This window comes from Barbus barbus, assembly GCF_936440315.1.
Source record: "Barbus barbus genome assembly, chromosome: 34".
Classification (NCBI taxonomy): Eukaryota; Metazoa; Chordata; class Actinopteri; order Cypriniformes; family Cyprinidae; genus Barbus; species Barbus barbus.
The window spans coordinates 20197311-20221490 of record NC_136762.1 but is presented as its reverse complement, the minus strand read 5'-3'; the positions used below and the strand labels follow the sequence as shown (position 1 = coordinate 20221490).

Genomic DNA, 24180 nt, shown 5'->3' with positions numbered 1-24180 from the left:
TTGCAGGCAATGAGTTTGGCCATCCAGAATGGCTGGATTTTCCCCGAGTCGGCAACAATGAGAGTTATCATTACGCCCGCCGGCAGTTCAACCTCGTGGACACGGATCACCTGCGTTACCAGCAGCTGTACGCTTTCGACCGAGACATGAACCGCACGGAGGACAAGTATGGATGGCTGGCTGCTCCCCCGGTGAGAGAAAAATACTTTGTCTTTCTTCCCGGTTCCAGTAAATATTACTCTCTGTTCTTCCTTTATCAGTCCATCTCTGTGTGTATCACCAGAGTTTGGCTTGCTTTTTATCATCTTCCATGTTCTCAATCCACCGTCTCTCTCTCATTGTGTCTAACTGTCTTTATGTGCAGCATAAAAGCTTTTTTTTTCGTCACCAGAACATCTGCCGTTTCACTAAAACAACTATCAGTCTCTAACCAGCCCTGCAATCTCATTACTCAGGCACTTTTTAAACAAATTTTCACTCTGCCATATGGAAGATCCGTATATGAATTATTAGCTGAGGAAAACAATCCGGCTTGTCAATGTGATTCAAAGTTATGAACGGACTGATTTACTGCTGTCGGCCGTGAAGGAGTGAAAGATGGAAGGCAGTGGCAGCTTGTCTTTAAAGAATGTTCCAGATAAATACAACAGACTCTATTGACAGGATCTGAGTCACAAAGGACAGAAAATAATTTCTCAGTTCAGAAAAAACAAACCGAAAGTTTTACGGTAATACTCTTACAGTTGGACAAGGCATTCAGGGGATTTCACAGAAGAGCGAAGTTTGTATTATTCTGTTCAAAATGTTTGTTATTTGAGATTTAAGTCTAAATCGTCCTTTTGAAGTAGAAGTGCTTTACTTGATGGATGAATGCAATGTGATTTTAAGTGGATGGAGTTTCTCTGAATGATTCAATCTCATTTCTTTCTGGTGGCCTTGCACATAAAACATTTACAAATGTTCACTGCGTTTACGTGGTCATGACATGACTGTACTTACAAAACCGTGTGAATTTAGATTTTTATCCCATTTCAGTATCTTGCAGTTGTTTTATTTATTCCTTTAAGTATTATTTAGATACTATTGTAGTATTTATTCATATTTTGAATTTGTTTTTATTTTTATATTTTCAGTTTTCATTTTAATTTTTGTTTACATTTATTTATTTATTTAGTTAGTTAGTCATTTCTATTTTATTTTATACAGTCTGATCAAATGGGACCAATCGGATAGTGAAAAATAAAATTAATTAAAAAATTCCTTCATATTAATACAGTACATTGTGCCATATTTTTTTACAATCTTTAATGGTGTAAATAGTAATTATTAGTAGAACTATTATTTTATATATATATAATACAATAATATATAAAAAATATAAAACATTAATAAAAAACTACAAATTATATATATTTTGTTTACATTATACATATACACAGCACACACACATTTATTATGTATATATAAATACATACACATACAGTATATATTTTTTAAATATTTACATGTATTTGCATTTATATATTTACATTCATATAATTATATTATTTATAAATATATTTAATATATAAACAAAACATAATTTTCTGAAATATATACATGCATTTATGTCGGGGCCGGGAGCGAGTGGCGGCGGCGTCTCTTGCGGCGTCTCCTTGCATCTCCTATGGTCCCGGCGCTTCTGGGGGACTCGACGGCCCGGCATCCTGGGTGATGGACAGGGGGGAGGCAGCCGACTCGTCACAATATATATTGTAACAGGGTGAGGAATCACACGACAGGGAAGGCAGGTTAAAGGCCCCGAAGGGTGGCTTTATTGAGGAGGAGTGATGGGCAACAACGGGGAAAAGGGTCCTTGTGGGTGCTCTAGTGCGGTGAGTGCTCTCTTCTTCCTTTCCCAGTGCAGTGAATCCGTGAAGTGTTCCGGTGGGGCTGGTCGGTCACACGCTGCTGTCTGTGGGAGAAATGAGAGGGCGAGTTAGTGCTTGGTCTCATGGAGTAGTCTCCCTGTGTGTGGGGCTTACGTGGCTTATGTAGCCACCGCCTGATGAGCCGCAGCTGTGACCGATCAGCCTGTGATGAGGATGGGCAGGTATTCGTCACTTGTTGCCAGGGCGACGCTGATGACCCTTCGGGACGCTCGTCACCCCCCCCAAAGCGTCGACCTGGTCCTGTTGACAATATTAGGCAGTAGGGGGAATTTAGGGGGTGGGTGGGGAGTGACCACTGACAGACCTGTGAAAGCTGCCCAGATCCGAGAGAGGCCGTCAGCGTTGGCGTTCGCGGCACCAGCCCGATGGCGCACAACGAAGTGGAAGTCCTGGAGTGCGAGGAACCATCGGGTCACTCTGGCATTGGTGTCTTTGGCGCGGGCCATCCACTGAAGGGGTGCGTGGTCAGTGACCAGGGTGAACTTCCGGCCCAGGAGGTAGTACCGCAGCTCCAGGACTGCCCACTTGATGGCCAGGGCCTCCTTTTCCACCGCAGCGTAGTTTCGGCCGGGGTCAGCTTCCTGCTAATATAAATGACGGGATGCTCCTCACCTTCCTAGATCTGTGACAGGACGGCTCCCAGTCCTGTGTCGGAGCTATCCGTTTGCAGCAGGAAGGGGCAGCTAAAGTCCGGGGCTCGGAGGACTGGTTCCGATGTGAGAGCCCCTTTCACCTTCTGGAAGGCTTCCTACGCTGCTGGTGTCCACAGTACCTTCTCCGGCTGCCGCTTCCTGGTCAGGTCTGTCAGGGAGGCGGCTAAAGAGGAGAAGTTAGGGATGAAGCAGCGATAGTATCCCGCCAACCCTAAAAAGGCTCGTACCTGGGTTTTGGTTTTGGGCCTCGGGGCGGAACGTACCGCCTCCACCTTCTTCTCCTGTGGCCGAATGATACCCCGACCAATCTGGAAACCCAGGTACTTCGCCTCAGAGAGCGCAAGGTGGCATTTGCGAGGGTTGGCGGTGAGCCCAGCCTTCCGTAGCTGTGAGAGCACCCTCTGTAACCGGTCCAGGTGGTCTTCCCATGCCTCGGAATGGGTTACCACGTCGTCCAGGTAAGCGGCGGCGTAGGGCTGATGGGGCCGCAATAGGATGTCCATCATCCGCTGCAACGTGGCAGGTGCCCCGTGAAGGCCGAAGGGAAGGGTCCGGTACTGCCAGTGGCCACTAGAGGTGGAAAAAGCAGTCTTAGGTTTGGCATTCTCAGAGAGGGGTACCTGCCGGTAACCTTTGGTGAGGTCCAACGTCGAGATATACCGGGCCCTTCCCAATCGGTCCAACAACTCGTCCACCCGAGGCATGGGGTATCCATCGAACTCGGAGACCTCGTTGCGGCGGCGGAAGTCTTTGCAGAAACGGAGGGTGCCGTCCGGTTTCGGGACCATCACGATTGGGCTGGACCACGGGCTGCGGGATGGTTCTATCACCCCTAACTTCAGCATTTGTTGTATTTCTTCCTCAATAGCCTGCCGACAAGCCTCAGGGACACGGTAGGGCCGTTGCCTGACGACGACCCCTGGTGGCGTCCGTATGTCATGCTGGAGGACGCTGGTCTGCCCAGGGAGAGACGAGAACACATCAGAGAACTGACCAATCAGGTGCTGCAGCTCCCCCTTCTGGGCAGCCGAGAGATGGGGGTTGACATCAACCACCACGGGATCAGAGGTGGCGAGGGTGGCGAGCTGGTCTCTAGTCCCCACCCACTTCTTTAGCAGGTTGATGTGGTAGAGCTGCTCGGCTTTCCTTCTTCCTGGCTGACGTACACGGTAAGTAACCGGCCCGATTTTCTCCAGCACCGTGTAAGGCCTCTTCCAGGTGGCCAGGAACTTGCAGGCCGCGTTGGGGACTAGGACCATGACTCGGTCTCCTGTCTGGAACTCCCGTGGCTGGGCTGCCCGGTTGTAGTGGCGCTGTTGAACCTGCTGCGCTTTGGTCAGGTGTTCCCGGACTAATGGCATGACCCGGTCGATCCTCTCCCTCATCTGTCGGACGTGCTCGATCACTGAGCGATGGACTGCCGGCTGTTGTTCCCAGGCCTCCTTCGCCACATCCAGGAGGCCGCGGGGTTGTCGGCCTAAGAGGAGCTCGAAGGGGGTGAATCCAGTTGAGACCTGGGGGACTTCGCTGATCCCGAAGCGGATGTAGCGGATCATGAGGTCCAAATCGCGCTTGTCCTCCGCGACCACCCATCTCAACATCTGCTTCAGGGTCTGGTTGAAGCGTTCAACCAGTCCGTCGGTCTGGGGATGATAGACGGTGGTCCTCAACTGTTTCACCCGCAACAAATTCACCCGAAATGGTCACTCCGCTGGCGGGCACTTGTCAGGTGTCCCCGTGGACACATGTGATAGGGAGGAAGGTTTTACACTCCATACGTGGAGTGAGAATGTGAGACTGCACCAGAGTGACCCCACTGTCTGAATCCAGGAGGGCCCGGAACGGCTTTCCATTCACCTTCACCTCCACTTCTGGAGCCCCAGCCGGTAGGTCGCGGTGTACAATGCAGCCTGCCAGCCATGTCCGTGTGGGAAGCGCGGGAGCCTCTGTTTAGAGCCTGCCAGCTTCGGTTCATTTTTGTGAAGCGCTCCTGTTCAAGACGGCAGAAAGCGCATCATGTTTGTTTTCTTTGTTTTATAAAAGAACTACCTTTTGTTGGTATTGTGAGTGCACACAAATACAAGTAGACCCTTTACAGGTCCGAATGATGTATTACTCTTACCTTTATCAAAAAAAAAAAAAAAAAATTACGGCGTAGGCTATTTTAATTTGTTTCCACTGAAAAAAATCCAAAGCTGGTGCCTCCATGTCCTGCAGAGGCGCTTTAGCTTCCACTCTCCGCACAAACTTAGATATAGGTTAGCGCACATTATTATTATTATAGCGCAGGTTTAACGTTTAAACATTGTTATATACTTGAACTGTTTTAGTATATCTATAGATTTTATTTTAGGCAAGTCGTGATGATATGAGAGTCTACTTTTCTGTAGCTCAAATAGTAGAGCATGGCGCTAGCAACGCCAAGGTCATGGGTTCGATTCCCAGGGAAAGCAAGAGCTGATAAAATGTAAAAACTAACTTGAATGCAATGTAAGTCGCTTTGGATAAAAGCGTCTGCTAAATGCATAAAAATGTAAATGAGAAGGCTAAATTTATCAAACATATAGGCTATGATCAGCTCATGCAGCTGGCCGCTTGGTCGTTACTTTAAAAAACAAAAACTTATAGGCTATTTAACGAACAAAAATGCTCCAAAGGTTTTTCTAAATTAACTTAATAAAAAAACGAAACTAAATATAATAATTTTGCCATTACACACAAAACTGAACTATTTTAATAGCCGAAACAGTAGTATAAACTGTTTTAGGAGAAGGGGGGAGAAAAGACGGGCTAGGGTCGGACTCGGGCCGGTAATTCTGATAAGCTGTCGGACGTGGGCCGGGCTAGGGCCTGAGCGTCTCGGGCCAGGGCCGGGCTAGGGCCTAAATTTGAGGCCCGTGCAGGGCTCTACCTCTATTGGCATGGGCTCGTCCCGCGGCGGGGAAACAGCCGGCCTGCTCATAGGTCGCTGGGTGCCCTCCGGCGCGCGTCGCTCCTGAACCACCCTTCGGGGAAACGGCGGCGCTCGCTCCTGACGTTGGGCTGCATCCGCCACCTCTATGGCCTCCACGAGTTCCAGGGTGGTGGTTGGGTTCCTCATTCCAAACGCCTGTCGATGGGATATGTATATGTATATACACACATTACGTACGTAATCATAGTCTGAAGCTATAAAATCTGGGTTTGTTCCCATCGTAGTTCGTGATTTTTGTATGACATCTGTGAACTCATATCTGCAGACTGACTTCATTTAAAAAAAAAAAAAAATTAAGTTTTTTTTTCTTTTTTTATGTTCATCTAGTAATCTATGTATATTTAATTATTTAATATTTAGTATATTTATTTGTGATTATTTAATTAACAAAAATGATTTCTAACAGTCTTAGCCTTAGTCTAGTTATACTGGTGTCCTTCCCCATAGAGTTCCATTGCCATTCTTCTTCTCAGGTGTGCTTGTGTCAGTCTGACCCGCAGCAAGGTGATCGTGCAAATGAAGGGAATTGGCAGGGATTTGATGGCAGACTGTGTAAATGATTCACTGAAGATGATTCACTTCCTTCTGTGATCCGCAGCCTATTTTACACCTGCCTCACCTTGTCTCATTTTAACCTTGCCACATTGTTTTAGATGAGGACTGTGATCATGTTTGAAAGAATAGAGTTTTTTTTTTTTTTTTTCAAAGCTCAAATCAGATTGGACTTTCTGTGGTGCACAAATGCATAAAGCATTTAAAAGATAGAAAACAGCTTTTAAAATAATCAAAAAATAAATGCATAAATAAAATCAATGCTAAATTCTTAGCTAAATTAATAGAAAACTGTCATTATGTTCTCACCCTTTATGAAAGCCATATAAGTTTTTTTTAATCTGTGGAACACAAGAAAGAGGGATGAGAGGATGTGTATAACTGTCAAGTCACATAAAAGTATCATAGCAGTAATCCGTATAAAACTTGGGCGCTGTATTTCAAATCTTCTGAAGTCATACGATAGCTTTGTGTGAGGAAAGAGACTGAAGTCTGTAGTTCAATAAAAAATCCCCATTCCACCCAAATCTGGTGCTTTAATGATACGTGAGAACGTCTTGGGCCTCAACACCGCACGAGAAGGAAAAACATGAGAAGAAATTGTGCACAAACCTCATTGATTCTTACGTGTATGTGGCAGATCTGAATGTGAGGATGTAAATGAAATTTAAGGAACTGAACCTGTTATAATACATCCCCACGCTTGGTCATATATACTGTAGATCTTAAATTATCAAAATGACAAATCAGTTTAATAAGTAATGGAGGTGTACAGTCAGTACAACATTTAACTGTATTTGACTATTGCTCCATCATATACAGCACATTGTTAGTACAAAAAAAAAAAAAAAAAAATAGCATGTGGTAGATTATTAATTATATATAAATATTAAGTATTATTTTATATTATTATAAATATTTGATATGTTACCAGTGCTATTTTTAGTATCATTCAGATACTGTTATAGTCTTTATTAATATTTTGAATAGAATGTTTTATTTGCTCTGATTTATTTTTATTTGTTATTTTTTTCGTCTTTTATTCATTTATTATTTATTTTTATTTTTTTTATAATTTAAAGTCCATTCAGATCAAACTTTATAATATATATATATATATATATATATATATATATATATATATATATATATATATATATATATATGTGTGTGTTAAAATAAACGAAAATTAGAAATGTTGGCAGTTATAAAATAAAAACAGTTTATAAACTGAGTTTACCAATAAAATAATTGGTACTGGAATAGGAAAAAATAACTGAAATTTGTTCTGATTTTAATTCAATTCATCATATTGATGCCATGATCTCAGTTCTTTTTAAAAATATTCACCTGTAACCTGTATTTCCTTTAGTTTTGGAGAGCAAACGAGCTCCGACGACTCTAATGAGAGGCTTTTAGAAAAGATGAGTTGAGCTTTGAGCACGTCTTGGGTGTCTGAGCGTTTGTAATTGCTGTGTATCATCCTTGTCTTTTCCCAGGATAGATAATCGTCAGTAAAAACCTTGGCACCCACTCAGACACCCAACTGACAGAGTGCTAACAAAGTATCGCTCCAGCGAGAAGAGCGTGTGTGTGCGTGAACTGAATTCTTAATTCCCTTTAAGGTTTTGCAGTACTTGGAGACTGGGGTGGAATAGGGTGGACAATAAACTAGAATGCCCTCGTTTGTGTTTTGGCAAAATTATTAAGCAGCACAATTTTTTTCAATCTTGATATTAATAAGAATATATGTTTCTTGAGTGGCAAATCAGCATTTTGGAATGATTTCTGAAGGATCATGTGACGCTGAAGACTGGAGTAATGATGCTGAAACTTCAGCTTTGACATCACAGGAATAAAATGTTCAAATGTATTAAAATAGAACAAAATATTATTCATTAAATATATAGGTTTAATAAAGGAATCAATTTAAATCAATGTAAATGGTGAACTTTACAGTCAGGGTTATTATTATGTTAACTGATGGGCCTATATATTTTATTTCAGTTTTTGCCCAAGAAACATTTCTTATTTTCATGTACTTCAACTTAATCAATTCAATTAAATGATTCACTTTGATTCATAAAAATATCATGAATCAGCTTGAATCTAAATGAGACACTATAAAAACTATTAAAATGTGCTGTAACAGATGTCAAGCTAGAAATGTCAGCTAACTACTAATGATGAAATTATTGACAGGAAGAGATTGGCAAAAAAAAAAAAAAAAAAAAAGTGTACACTGTTAAAAATTTCCAGTGTTTTTACAAGGTTGCCAGCAAGTTACTGTATTTTGTTTTACAGCAATGTACTGTAATGCAACTTTACAGTATGTAGAACAATCTACTGTATAACTACAAACAGTGTTGTACTGTATTTTTACAGTACTTTGTAATTTTGTTTCTTCTGTAATTTGCTATTATTATTGTGTATTGTGTAGTTGAAATAGTACATACATATAGTTAGTAAAATTGTGATACTACTATAATTCAGAATAACATTACAAATCAAAAGACAATCCAAACATATTTACAAAAGTATTTTTATTAAAACATTTCAAAACATTTTAGTATGGTGCATCAACAATTTACAGCCATGAAAGCATTTTAAGTGTGCAAGAATATAAATGAAACAAACACATGCATCTTAAGGGCTGGATTTGGAATCAATGTCCTAAGAGGGAACTTGATTTATCTTAAAACTATCTAAAAATTGGCAAAAACAACAAGTTTCTCATAACCATCACCCCTAAATGCAGGGCATGCAGGTGGTGGCAAACAGGCCACTGACCCTCTCTGTGAAGTCCTCCATTTAAACATCATTTTGGACTGAATGAAGCTGTTGACATGCAGGGTTGATGACCATCACTCTGTACCACCGTCCTGATCTTCTGCTCACTCGCTGTCTGCCAGTACATTTCTTCCCAGAAGTGGTGAAACTGAAACACAGTTGTGAAACACACACAAAGACAAATTATGTTATCCACAGCACCATTAAAGATGATCAGACAGCATGAGGAAAATAGTGAATGAAAATTCTGTAGCATAGATGAAAAATACATAAATAAGTAAAGTAAAGTCGTGACGTATTGTCAAGTATGGTGACCCATACTCGAAATTGGTGCTCTGCGTTTAACCCATCCAAGTGCACACACACAGCAGTGAGTAGTGAACAAATGCACACACACACACACACACCGTGAACACACACCCGGAGCAGTGGGCAGCCATGCTGCAGCGCCCGGGGAGCAGTTGGGGGTTCGGTGCCTTGCTCAAGGGCACCTCAGTCGTGGTATTGAGGGTGGAGAGAGCGCTGGACATTCCCTCCCCCCACCTACAATTCCTGCCGGCCGGGGGCTCGAACTCGCACCCTTTCGATTACGAGTCCGACTCTCTAACCATTAGGCCACGACTTCCCCCTATATAAATAAATACGGTTTAATTCAAAAGTTTACATACACCTTGCAGAATCTGCAAAATGTTAATTATTTGACCAAAATAAGAGGGCTTATCATACAAAATACATGTTATTTACTTAGTACTGACCTGAATAAGATATTCCACATGAAAGATGTTTACATATAGTCCACAAGAGAAAATAATAGTTGAATTTATAAAATTGCGAATTGCAAATCGAATCGGACAACATTATAAAAGGGATCCTTAGAGAGATAGAAAATAGTTTTATCATAATATCTGTCCCCTTTTGTTTAAACTCAAACTACTGTTTATCGATCTTCTCAAACCCAGCAGACTGCATTGACAAACACGGTCATTTACCTCGCATACCACAGTAAAGCAAGCTTCTTTCAAACTCGACAGAAACAAAATAAAACTCACCAAAACGGTCTCGGTTTGTCTTTCCACAGTTCCAACAAGCATCGACTCTAATTTTGGTCGAAATAAACCATAAGCTAATTCACTAACGTTAGATGTGAAAATGTCGGGAGAGCAGCAGGTGAAAGAGCGTGTAATTCAAGGAGTTTCGACTACAGCATTGAGGGAGGAGATTATAACCTTCGCGGCTAAACTTGCGGTTTCATTCCACACTAAAACCCATGTACACAATGTAATAAAAACATTATAATCAAATTAACTTACCGAACGTGTCTCTCTCCGGTCAGCAGCAGCTGTGTTGTCTGTGATGTGACATCAGGTGGCGGGCTATTTAAAGCAGTCCTGTATTAAGAGCTGATAAAATGTAAAAACTGTAACTTGAATGCAATGTAAGTCGCTTTGGATAAAAGCGTCTGCTAAATGCGTAAATGTAAATGTATTATTGCCACGTGTATTACAGTCAGGCTACAGCAAGTTTACAGCAACACTAAAATATACTGTAAAATATTTCCGCCAAATCAAAATGACCCAGAATGCAATATAGATTACAGTATTTTACTGTAATGTATAAATGTGGTATTGTACTGTAGGTTTTTACAGTACTGTGCTGCTAAATTCTAACAGTGTAGGCCAACCTTCAAGTTCTTCATTGCTGGAGTGTGTTTTCTCACAATACCTATGTCAGGTATAAGCACATTTATGTGGTATTTCCAAAGAAAATCTTGACGTTTAAGGCTCCCAGACCCTCAAGTTGCATGCGAGACGAGGTACCATCACAAAGCTAGTCTAATAAGATAATCTTTGGAAAGTGTAATTAAAACCATTGCTGCATTCACTACTTGGCTTTATTAGCTCCATCACATTTGATATCTCCAGCAGAAATCACAAGCACTATATCATCAGTTTTCAATATATCCTCCATCCCTGCAGGGGACTTCAGTTGAAAAGCCGGTTGCATGGGCCGCCCCCTAATTTGAAACCGTTTCTCAGCAGGCTTCTAAAGACTAAAGCTGTGATTTTAGCCGAGCGCTGTTTACGTGCAGCTACAATCATACAGAACGCCCGCTTTGCTGCAAACAGGACCGCTGTTCTGTAACTCATCTCTGCTCCTGTGTCTATTTCTCTGTTTCTCTCTTCCTGTTTTTCTGTGCTGAGGGCCAGTCATATATTATTTACAGTCTGTCCAGTACTGCACACAGCAGGACATATACAATATGTCTAGACACGAGCATCTCTCAAGTGCTCTAGTTTCACAGATTTTCAGAAATAGTTTTGTTTACATCAGTTTTTGTGCTTTAGAGTCGATGTGAAATCAGAATTGACCCAATTTACTTGACTTGAAAATAAGGATGCTTCCCATAAAGTATTAATTTCAAGGAGTGGTTCACCCCAAAATGAAAATTTGCTGAAAGTTTACTAACTCCTTAGATCATCCATGATGTAGATCAGGCATGCTCAAATCTGGCCCACTCCTGCAGAGTTTAGTTCTAACCCTAATCAAACACACCTGAGCTGCTAATCCGAGTCTTCAAGATCATTAGAAAATCACAGGTAGGTGAGTTTGATCAGGGTTGGAGCTAAACTCTGCAGCAGATTGGCCCTCCAGGGAAAGATTTGAGGAACCTTGATGTAGATGAATTTGTTTTTTTCATCAAAACAGATTCAGAGAAATTTAGCATTCCATCACTTGCTCACCAATAGATCCTCTGCAGTGAATGGGTGCCTTCAGAATGAGAGTCCAAACAGCTGATTAAAAACAACACAGTAATCCACACCACTCCAGTCCATCATTTAATGTCTCGTGAAGTGAAAAGCTTCTTGTTTATAAGAAATAAATCAATCAAGACATTTTGAACTTAAAAACTTTGCAGCTAAAATGCAAGTCCATAATATCACTTACTCCAGTGAAAAAGTCAACCTCTTCTGAATCAGGAGAGAAATATGCACAGATCAAACAGTCTAAAACAGTTCTAAACAAATATATTGTGGATTTTGATTACTTTTTTTCACTAGAGGAAGCGTTATTATGGATTATGGACTATTATTATATGACATTAATTGATGGACTGGAGTCGTGTTGATTACTTGAGGACTATTGTGATGTTTTTATCAGATGTTTGAACTCTCATTCTGACGGCACCCATTCACTTCTGAGGATCCATTGGTGAGCAAGTGATATAATGATACATTTCTCCAAATCATTTCCAAAGAAGAAACAAACTCATCTACATCTTGGATGGCCTGAGAGTGAGCGCATTTTCAGCAAATTTACATTTTGGGTGAACTTCTCCTTTCAGGATGAACGCCTACAAGTACTTGTGTTTATCATAGTTCTTCATAACTCAAAACTCTTTCTGTCATATGAGGTTTTTTTTTTTTTTTTTTCTTTGTAAAATTCATCCAAATCCTCAGTATGGCATCATGGGTTTCCAAAGGGCTGTCAGATAAGTTTCTACATTTGAGCCCTGAGCAAATCAGTGCTTAGTCATGAATGAGTAACTATGGAAGTCAAAACACTGGCTAACTTAATAGAACACAGAATACAATAAAACCATGCAAACATCCTGAAGGTCCTTGAAATGTTGAGGGCCGTTGGAGAGGGCCAGCGGGGTCCGTGCCCTTGTGGCAACAAGTTGCCTCTGCATCTTGTGAAATCCCCCAAAATCAGGAGTTGTGTGTGACTAATAATTTGCTATATTGAGTTTTAACTCAAGGCATTTTAAATAACTAAATATTTGCATAAACTCTGTCCTAGTCAGTATTATGATATTGTAAATGAGAAGTTTTCTATTTTAATATATTTTAAAATGTAATATATCCTTGTGATGCAGAGCTGAATTTTCAGTTGCATTACTCCGGTCTTGAGTGTCACATGATCCTTCAGAAATATTTTTAATATGCTGATTTGCTATTTGCTCTATCTATTTACTGTCACTTTTGATCAATTTAATGCATCCTTAATGAATAAAACAATATTTAAAAAACAAACTTTTAAATGGATTGTACATATTTAATTTTTTATGCATATATATATAATTTAAGTACATATTCCCCTAGTTTAAATTCAATGCTAAAATTAAAAACAATAAACACAGCCCTCTGCAAATTTTAATTATGCTGTACTACCACTAAAAGTGCACAATGTTTTCAAGAAAATAGTTATTGATTATATATTGATGTTTGGCTTGATTTTTAAGGGTTTAGGGTAAATAAAATAATTCTGTCTGATAACATTTTCCACGATGGCACATAAAATACATTGTTGCTACAAATATTAATTAATTAATTATAGTTAATATATAGCAACAAACTTTCTTTCTTTAGATGGCCTTTTTTCAGATCCTTATCAAGGAATAGTTTGTTAAAATAAATGAGAAATTATGAAATAATTCTATTCCTGGATGCTCTTTGGTAAATATTTTCTTATTTAAATATCTTTAAATTATATTGCTTAAAACAAAGCTAAAGCATTACCGTTTCATAAAAAATGTAGTTATGTAGACCATTCCCAACCATTTTCATAGAATACGCAAACTTCCAACCCCGTGATTCATAATCTTTTTTAGGACACTCATGTCCCTCCATTGAGATCACCTTATTCAGAAGCATACGTTAGCTATGAAATGAAACCAGGCATGATGGGAATCTCTATTAAAACACTAAAGCTGTTTGTGTGTGCACTAAGGTATATATTTCCAGCCGTCCATAACACACATTATCTCCTGCGTAGCAGGTTGGCGCCAGTATATCATGACAATGAAGAGCATTGCCTCACCTCCTCACTTATACATCTACTTCAAAGGATCTGCTTTTGTGCCAGCCATGTCGATGAAAATGTAACCCCTCAGATCTAGACCATTTACAGTAAATTCCTTCAAAATGCAAGACTCATGTTACAGTTACACAGAATGACGAATGGCTGCTGGAACAGAATGTATTTGTTCCTTCGATCCTTGTACTTTACAAATGACTAATAGGGGATATGTGTTCTTAAATATATTAAATATACCAAATATTTGCATTTAAAGTAAAATATGAGGATGGACTAACGCATCTAAAGCAACGTAGCTGTTGCTTGCAGCACATTTTAAAAGCAAATGAAGACATTGGCACAGATAAAGACAGACATTTAAACGTGCCATAGAATGCATCGATACAATATTTTAAATTGTCCTCTGATATCTACATAGAAGGCATGTGGCTTAGGTAAGGGCAAACAATCTCCAGAAACGGTTTTGCATGTCCATTTACAACCCTAGGATTTGTCCCTGGAATGAAATGGTATGTTATTACCTTATTTGGAATTTTCGTGAATAGGGTTGGGTACCGAAACCCGGTACCAATATGGCACCGGTACCTTTGTAACCGGTATGTAGCTACTAGAACCGAATCAGAACGCAGATTTCTGTGCCTCATTTCGGGACCATGCCTGAGCGATCGATTGAAATATTTGTCCTTTGTTTCTCCGAAACGAGCGTAACAAGCATCATCACCGGCACCGCACGTGAAAAATAATTTCCCAGACTGAGAAAATGCACGTGAACTCAATTCAGAAAGCTCTAATAATACAAGTCCAACGAATCTTTGTAGTAACGCGAGTGTGCTGTTTTCACATTCTGACTTAAAAGCACAGTTCGGGAAATGAGAGCATCCGAGGAGCGTGTGAATGCAGTTAATTACACTTGCTCTGACGATAGCAGGTAGCTTTCCATTAACTATCTAAGCTACTATCACTCCATAGGCGATCGATTAGCAATGGATTATAAATATACTTAATTATTATGAAAATACCAGAGATGGCTTGAATTACACAGATAGACTATACATTGTCGTAGTCGAGTGTTAATATCTTCTGTTTACTCAGGTACAGCAATGCCTTTGTCCATATCCCTGGAGCTTCATGAGTTCCGCTACTTCTGTGCGAGGGCGCCCTCTGGCGTCCAGTATAAATGAAAAAGACATCATGTATTTAGTACTAGTGGCCAATCCAATTATTAGTAAATGATTAGCAATTAATGGTAATTTTTATTATTGGTAAATTATTGGTTTAGGCACCGGTACCGTTTTAAAAGTATTGATTTGGCACCGGTATTGAAAAAAACCCAAACGATACCCAAACCTATGTAGCTGAATTTGTCCGCACACTGAAAAATTCGAACAGACCAAAAAAGATGTTTTTTATTTTTCATATGCAAAAGTGAAAAAGTGACAAAAGTGCAAAGTGTGTTAAAAACCGACCAGAGAGCAGACGTTTCAGCCCATGCTTTCTTCAGTGCTCATGAGGCACAAAAGCAACACCACACTTATATAGGCACAATTGTAAATTATTGACAGCTGATGTTAATCAATGAGGGATAATTGTCATGCCAACAATTTCCCTTTACAAAAAACATGCAAGATCCATCTCTTCATTTAATCCTGTTGGAGATAATGATTTCAACTCAAAAATCCAAAAAGGATTTTTTTTTTTTTTTTGGCAAATTAATATTTTTACATTTAGTAATTTTTCAGATACTTTTTTCCAAAGAGACTTACAATTGGGGAACACGGAAAGCGATTCTTCTTAAAGAACCGACACAGGAAGTGCTTGTAATACCAAGTTTCAGGCATTGTTGGGGGAAGTCGTGGCCTAATGGTTAGAGAGTCGGACTCGTAATCGAAAGGTTGCGAGTCCCCGGCCGGCAGGGATTGTAGGTGGGGGGAGTGAATGTACAGCGCTCTCTCCACCCTCAATACCACGACTGAGGTGCCCTTGAGCAAGGCACCGAACCCCCAATTGCTCCCCGGGCGCTGCAGCATGGCTGCCCACTGCTCCGGGTGTGTGTTCACGGTGTGTGTGTGTGTGTGTGTGCATTTGTTCACTACTCACTGCTGTGTGTGTGCACTTGGATGGGTTAAACGCAGAGCACCAATTTCGAGTATGGGTCACCATACTTGACAATACGACACGACTTTACGACTTTACTTTATTGTTCAAACAAGTACAAGCTAGAAAGGGAATGAATAAATAAAGAGAAAGACAATGGGTTTTTTTTGTTTTGTTTTGTTTTTCTCTTTAATTTAGGATGAAGTCAGGTAGCGTTAAAATAAATTAGTTTTCAGCTGTTGCTTGAAAATTGTCAGGGATCCGGCGTTCCGGATAGGGGTGGGAAGATCATTCCACCAGCCAGGAATGGTGAACGAGAAAGTTCTGGAAAGTGATTTTGAGCCTCTCTGTGATGGTACCACAAGGCGTTGCTCACTAGCGGATCTCAGACTTCTGGAGGGGATGTAGATTAGTAATAGTGAGTGGAAGTAGGCGGGTGCTGAGCCTGTGGCTGTTCTATATGCAAGCATCAATGTCTTGAACTTGATGCGAGCCGCAACCGGGAGCCAGTGCAGGGAGACAAAGAGAGGTGTGACATGGGCCCTTTTGGGCTCATTGAAGACCAGTCGTGTCGCTGCATTCTGAATCATTTGTAGAGGTTTGATTGTGCTTGATGGAAGTCCAGCCAGAAGAGCATTGCAGTAGTCCAGCCTAGAAATGACAAGGGCCAGGACAAGAGGTTGTGCAGCATGCTCCGTTAGAAAGTGCCTGATCTTTCTGATGTTGTGTAGTGCAAACCTGCAAGATCGAGCAATTTTTGCAATGTGGTCTTTGAAGGTCAGCTGGTCATCAAAGATTACACCAAGATTTCTGACCGAAGTTGATGGGGTAATTGTAGAATAACCTAGATGGTGAAATCATGCTGTAGAGTTGGAGTGGCAGGGAAGACAAGAAGCTCAGTCTTTGCCAGGTTGAGATGTAGGTGATGTTCTTTCTTCCATGTCGAGATGTCTGCCAGGCAGCCTGAGATCCGTGCAGCTGCCATTGGATCATCTGGTTGAAATGAGAGAGAGAGCTGTGTCATCAGCATAGCAATGGTAGAAGAAGCCATGTGCTTCTATGATGGGACCCAGTGATGTAGTGTATATGGAGAAGAGGAGGGGTCCAAGAACTGATCCCTGAGGAACCCCAGTGACCAGTTGATGTGCTTTGGATACCTCCACTCCCCAGGCCACCCTGAATGACCTACCAGTGAGATAGGATTCAAACCAGTGACGTGGAATCCCTGTGATGCCCTGTGATGAGAGGGTGGACAGGAGGATCTGATGATTAGAAGTGTCAAAACCAGCTGATAGATCCAGCAGAATAAGAACTGAAATTTATTATTAAGAATATTTTTGCCCTTACAATGGTAATATTCCCCTCAAAATTAATTCTAGGGAGCAATTACTCCCCCTAATAAAAAAGTTCATTTCTAACCCATTTCTTCAGATGAATCCTGAATTCTGGCTCCTTCATCTGGATGTCTTATCTGTTCAGTGAGAGCGCTTCTTATCTCTCTTTCGTACTCAGTTCCCAAATTGGTTGAGGGTCTGGACCACTAAAAATAGTGGGGCAGAGTGACATTGATAATCTCTGGTAATGGCACGTTACAGACTCGTCTTTCTGCTGGAAACCAGCTAAATCATTGGCAGTCATCTGCTGCTGACAGTAAGCTGCAATTTTTCCCCAAGAGTGTCATCTCTGGATTTCAGTTAGATATATAAAAAAAAATATTAAAAAAAATCCCACATTTCATTAGCTGAAGTTTGAGTAGTTTGAAGGCTCTGTGTTTTGTAGGGAGAAAGATTTTCAGTGGATGGATCCTTTGAACATATTCTTCTTGCTTCTTGATATTTATTTCATTTGAAATTTTACAGTTGCAAAAAAATAGCTGGCCACCAATTCTCAAATATACTGCATCTAAAACATAGATGAAAAAAAATAATAATTATAATAAAAAAAAAAAATAATGAATCACAATAGTGAAATACTTTATAGGGGAACTATTATGCTGCTTTTTACAAGATGTAATATAAGTCTCTGATATCCCCAGAGTGTGTATGTGAAGTAATTTTTTATAGCTTGTTAAAATTGCCACATTTACGGTGTGAGTCAAAACACTTTAATGCTAATGTTGCTTTAATGCTAATGAACTGGTGCTCCCGGAGAAGAGGCTGGAGCTTCAAGAGCTCAAGCTCCCGCATTAACAGTGCTAGCCTTTGCAAATAAACATTTCACTATTAGTACAAGCCTGTTATCTTTACAGAAAACATACTCTGTTTATAAGTCAGTCATCTGATTGTACTGTGCATAATAAATTCGCATTTGTGAATTACACGGACAGGAAACACGGCGGGATAAAAATAACAACATAGCTGGTCTCATGGTGCATGGCATGCTATCACAAACTTTATAAGTCCAACTCGTGATTATGAGCTCAACAAACTCAAACGATCGGCTTTCTTATGCAACTTTTAACCACCACATTCCTATTCACGATCATTCATGAAGGCAGCACCATTGAAAACAGACAGAGACAATGGTAGCTTTAGCATCATTAGCCTTACAGAATGCCAAGAAGCTCTTTCATAATTTGGAAAACAAACGCGTGATTCTTACTTTGTCTGGAGCAGACGTTCACTGACAAAGCGTTGGTATTTATCCCTATTCGTATTGGGGACTTTACCGATTTTTTCCGGGACATTTCCTTAGACAATGAAACTTAACCACAGTGTCCTCAGATGGAGGGAGTCTATGGAGACTCCTATGTTCGTTAGTGCATCCCAAAAAGAACTCTCTTCAAAAGAACCGAACCCAGACCCCTTTAAGTGGACCAAGAGGTGAACCAAGTGAAAAAGGACCCAGTTCCCTTCATGTTCACACTATCCCTGTTCCTCAGAGAGGACTCGGATCCTTTGTTGGTCCACTTCAGCACTAATGGGGTCTCAGACCTCTTTGTGTTCATAATGTTTCTTTTTGGGACCCAGGTTTCTTGCAGTGCTATGCATTATGGGTAGATCAATAATATGCAAGATGGCTGACCCTAAGCATGTGCTCATTTTCCTGTATGACATGTTTTTAAAATTACAAAAGAGAAATAGAGAACATAATAATATATATTATATACAATTACAATCCATCTAGAACGGGCATTGCCATTGGTCGCCTGGTAAATGCACGGCTGCATCATATGCCTGGCTCCGAGTGCGTGCTGCGCAGAGGCATAATTAATTTTTATTTTGGCCACAGACACAATGTCGGCGAGTTGCATAATACAGTTTGGTTTTACAAAGTTCGTTGGAGTTTTCCCTCTCTTCCACCTGACTTTCCTTCGCTTTTATATAGCTTATAAATGCCCGCGCGCAATTTACTTTCACCTCATATCAGCGCACATGATTAAGCGCTCTCTTGTGATGCTCTCTATGCCATTCACACAGAATCTGCTTTTGTGTTGACAAAGATGCGACGCGGGCAGTGGAATAGGAAAACATGCAAGGAGATTGGAGTTAAACATCTTTTAATAACTAGAGCACCGCGTTTTTAGAAAGCCGTTTCATGCACGAGACACTGCAAGAGAGCGAGCGCAACAGTCAAACGCGTCCATGTTTACATAGAAAAAACTATGGAAAAGCAGCGTAATCAAATAAATATGATTGTAATATATTTCTGGCGCAATTTCTTCACTTTAACCCGGCATTGCAGAGCGGTCCGGTTAAAACCTCTGTCTTTCAGTTTTGCTGAAAATTGCAGGAACACTTTTGAATTTCTGTGGGTTGTTGACAGTTGTTTTTTTATATAGTCCTCCTTCCAAATTTGTAGAAGTGCATCCGTTTCCTCGTCTGTCCATAATATCCCTCTCCCAGCAGCAGCTGCTGCCATGTTTTGAATAGCGCGATTTGTACGGAGAAGCGTAAAGACCAAATTAAAGAAATTTCGCGAATGGAAAAAAAAAAAAAACAAGTGGACAGGGAGCGATTTGTGTTCACAGCGCACGTTTTTAGAACCATGCCAATATTTCAAAGCGAACCGTGCTCAGACCACCTCCTGAGATGGTCTCGGTTCGGTTCGGTTCGTTTCTGAGGGGTCTGCGATCGTTTGGAGTGTTCACATATGGGCCAAAAATCACGCGAACCGCGCTCAGACCCCTGAAAAGGACCAAGTGTGAAAACACCCTGAGAGACTGTTTGATTTTTTTTTAGATTATAAAAAAATGAGTGGGTGGATTTTTACCATTATAGGCTGGATATTTTCACACACTGCGGCCACAAAACTGTTCAAACACCTTATAAAAGTGATTTTTGTATAATAGGTCCCCTTTAATGTTTTTTTTTTTTTTTTTTTTTTTCTTATAATTTATTTTTAAGAATATAGTCGACCCCAATCTTTTTTTTTTTTTTTTTTTCAAAATTAAATTGCCACTAATTTTATTTATTTGCTTACTTATTTACTTATTTATTTTTTTGGCACTAATTTTAATTGCTTATTTATTTACTTATTTATGTATTTACAAGAAAATACATGCATGATGAATAAAGTTTTTGTGTAATACTAATAATTGTATTTATTGTTTGTCAATTTTTATTGTATTTTCCTTACTTGTCTTTTAGTTTTTTTTGTTTAATCCATATTTTAGTCAAAAGGAACTTCTTGCATACTATGAACCTTTAGTGCAGTGAGAGACTTCAAGACTTTTATTTATGAATCTAGATTATTTCAAATAAAATACTTTGTTATTCATTTTATTTTTATTATCTTTTTTTCCATTTAATCAGTTCTTTTTTCCAAATGAAACTTCTTGCATACTATGAAACTTCAGTGCAGTGAGAAACTTCCTGTTAGACGTTTCTCAAAATCCATCTTACAGAACAGAGGTTTAATAATGTTGGTGTGATTAGCAATGAGTTCATGCATAGGGCATGAAAAGTTGTGGGATTTTCAACAATATGTGTACAGATGGGAACTACAGCATTACTGCTAAAGATCAAACATGCAGAGGCAGAGATACAGAACATGTGTGATTAAAAGCACACAAATCTCATGCAATCCCACTGCGCTCAATCTTTGATCTCTGTCTCTCTCTGTAGGCTTACATCAGCGCCAAACACCAGGGAGACAAGGTGATCGTCTTTGAGAGGGCCAACGTCATCTTCATCTTCAACTTCCACCCAACCAACAGCTACAGCAACTACAGAGTGGCAGTGGGGCCGCCGGGGAAGTATCCTTCACGCTCCGTCTGATGTCAACTTCGTCAGAATCAGACTCAGAATGAGCTTTATTGGCCAGGTATGTTTACACATACGAGGAATTTGTTGTAGTGACAGAAGCTCCACAGTGCAACAGAAAGACAGCAACAGGACAGGACACAGATAATAATAAAAAGAATAATATACAAATATACAAATAGGCAATGTACAAAACAGAAAAAATCACTATATATAATATAGACAATTATGTGTGTACAGGTCTGATATGTGCAAATTTGAAATGAAAAACCCTTCATAATGCTGCTCTCAAAGATTTGATGTCTATCTCGGAGAAAAGCAGTGTTGTTATTAACTACACCAAAATTTAAAATCTATTAAAAACTGTTTGCGTTTATTGAAATAAAGCTGAAATAAATAAAATAAAAACAAAATAAGAAATATTAGATGAAAATCTTATTTCAGTTGGTTACCAAGGCAACATTTATTTTTTTTGTCTATTTTTTAAGTTTAAATTGAAGTACTGAAATAGAAATAAAAATAAATAGAAATCTAAAAAATAATAAAAATTACAAAGTACATACCAAAATTACAAAAACTTAAAATTAAAAATACTGAAAATAAAAAAATAAAACCAAAATATCAATACATACTATAACAGAACAGAAACAATAACACAACATGAGTTGTAAAAACCTTTTATGCGTTGTCGCATTTCTGATTGAATATATATACACAGTATATATGTGTGTGTGTGTTTTTTTTCATAGTTATTAATATTCTGCATTTATTGTTGTTTTTCCTGCTTGTGCTGTGCGCGCTGAAGAGATAATCACTGTACCTCAATGAAGCGCTTTACTGCAGCGTAACTCAACCAAATGCATCATATACAAGATAAATAATGCACGATATACAAACCAGCTGAAATGTTTTGAAATCGGTAAGTTAATGTTGTAATAATAATATAATCATTCCCAATATTTATTATTATTGTTATTATTATTATTATTATACCACTGTACTGCAGCTAATAATCTAAATAATAATTGTTATAATAATGAACTGTAATAATAATCATTTAATAATAAGGTAACACTTTACAATAAGGGTACATGAATAATCATGTACTAATGCCTAAATTAATACTTAATTCATCACATACTAATGATTATTAAAGAAAAAAAAAAACTTTCCCTCTATCGTTCTCTCCGCTTACTAGCTTGTACTTATTTGAACAATGACTGAGACTTGGTGTTACGAGCACTTCCTCTGTCTGATTGCCTCTTCAAGATTAATCGCTTTTTATATTCCCCAATTGTAAGTCGCTTTGGATAAAAGCGTCTGCCAAATGACTAAATGTAAATGTAAATTAAAGGAGTTAACTAATTATGAACTAACAAGGGTTATCTTTAACTACGACTGGAGTCATACGGATTCATGCATGAATAACGGCAGCCTTAACTACATTTTAGTACATGTTTAAACTCACCCTATTGTGACTTAAACACGGATTAATTAAAAAACAAACCAAAAAAAAAAACACAAAGACCATTTGTAGAACAATTCCTAAAGAAATGCTCAAACTGGAAAGAGTTCACTGTCCATCCAGACACAGCTGTGATGATCCTGTACCTCCGCTCTCTGACTTCTTGAAAATCCACACAGCATCTCTTAACCGGGCTGAATGCTCTCTGTGTTAGTACATGTGTGTTTGATAGAAAGTCTAACATAAACCATGAGCTAAGTTTAGTAAGTAGTTAACAGTGAATTCATTATGATTGGGCCCTCTCAAGTAAAGTCATGTTAAAATCAACTTTAACTAGCCATTAGTTGATGTTAGTTTATGGGTAGTTAATAATGAGTTAGTTATGTTGGGCCCGCTCAAGTAAAGTCATGTCAAAATCAACTTTAACTAGCCATTAGTTGATGTTAGTTTATGGGTAGTTAATAATGAGTTAGTTATGTTGGGCCCGCTCAAGTAAAGTCATGTCAAAATCAACTTTAACTAGCCATTAGTTGATGTTAGTTTATGGGTAGTTAATAATGAGTTAGTTATGTTGGGCCCGCTCAAGTAAAGTCATGTTAAAATCAACTTTAACTAGCCATTAGTTGATGTTAGTTTATGGGTAGTTAATAATGAGTTAGTTATGTTGGGCCCGCTCAAGTAAAGTCATGTCAAAATCAACTTTAACTAGCCATTAGTTGATGTTAGTTTATGGGTAGTTAATAATGAGTTAGTTATGTTGGGCCCGCTCAAGTAAAGTCATGTCAAAATCAACTTTATCTAGCCATTAGTTGATGTTAGTTTATGGGTAGTTAATAATGAGTTAGTTATGTTGGGCCCGCTCAAGTAAAGTCATGTCAAAATCAACTTTAACTAGCCATTAGTTGATGTTAGTTTATGGGTAGTTAATAATGAGTTAGTTATGTTGGGCCCGCTCAAGTAAAGTCATGTCAAAATCAACTTTAACAAGCCATTAGTTGATGTTAGTTTATGGGTAGTTAATAATGAGTTAGTTATGTTGGGCCCGCTCAAGTAAAGTCATGTCAAAATCAACTTTAACAAGCCATTAGTTGATGTTAGTTTATGGGTAGTTAATAATGAGTTAGTTATGTTGGGCCCGCTCAAGTAAAGTCATGTCAAAATCAACTTTAACAAGCCATTAGTTGATGTTAGTTTATGGGTAGTTAATAATGAGTTAGTTATGTTGGGCCCGCTCAAGTAAAGTCATGTCAAAATCAACTTTAACTAGCCATTAGTCGATGTTAGTTTATGGGTAGTTAATAATGAGTTAGTTATGTTGGGCCCGCTCAAGTAAAGTCATGTCAAAATCAACTTTAACTAGCCATTAGTTGATGTTAGTGTATGGGTAGTTAATAATGAGTTAGTTATGTTGGGCCCGCTCAAGTAAAGTCATGTCAAAATCAACTTTAACAAACCATTAGTTGATGTTAGTGTATGGGTAGTTAATAATGAGTTGACACAATGACACATTAATAAATCATCAAATTAAATACCATTAAACATGCTGTAAGTGTGTTCTCCTTATTCCTTTAAACCACCAATACAACACACAATGATTTTTAGTTATTTTATAATACATAATCTCACATATATGGACTCAAAAGAAAGTCCAAACATAATGTTACCTCTAAAGACACACAGAAGGTCAACAATTTTGCGT

At 39.2% G+C, this 24180-nt stretch overlaps 1 protein-coding gene across 1 annotated transcript in view; it reads left to right on the top strand.

Annotated features, from left to right (window-relative positions):
• Positions 1 to 24180, top strand: part of LOC306854501 (1,4-alpha-glucan-branching enzyme-like) — a 183014-nt gene that overhangs the window by 122115 nt on the left and 36719 nt on the right. The window contains exons 13-14 of the mRNA XM_079392593.1: positions 7 to 191; positions 20879 to 21009. Coding sequence (XP_079248719.1) covers positions 7 to 191; positions 20879 to 21009 — 316 coding nt within the window. The remainder of the gene's footprint in view (positions 1 to 6; positions 192 to 20878; positions 21010 to 24180) is intronic.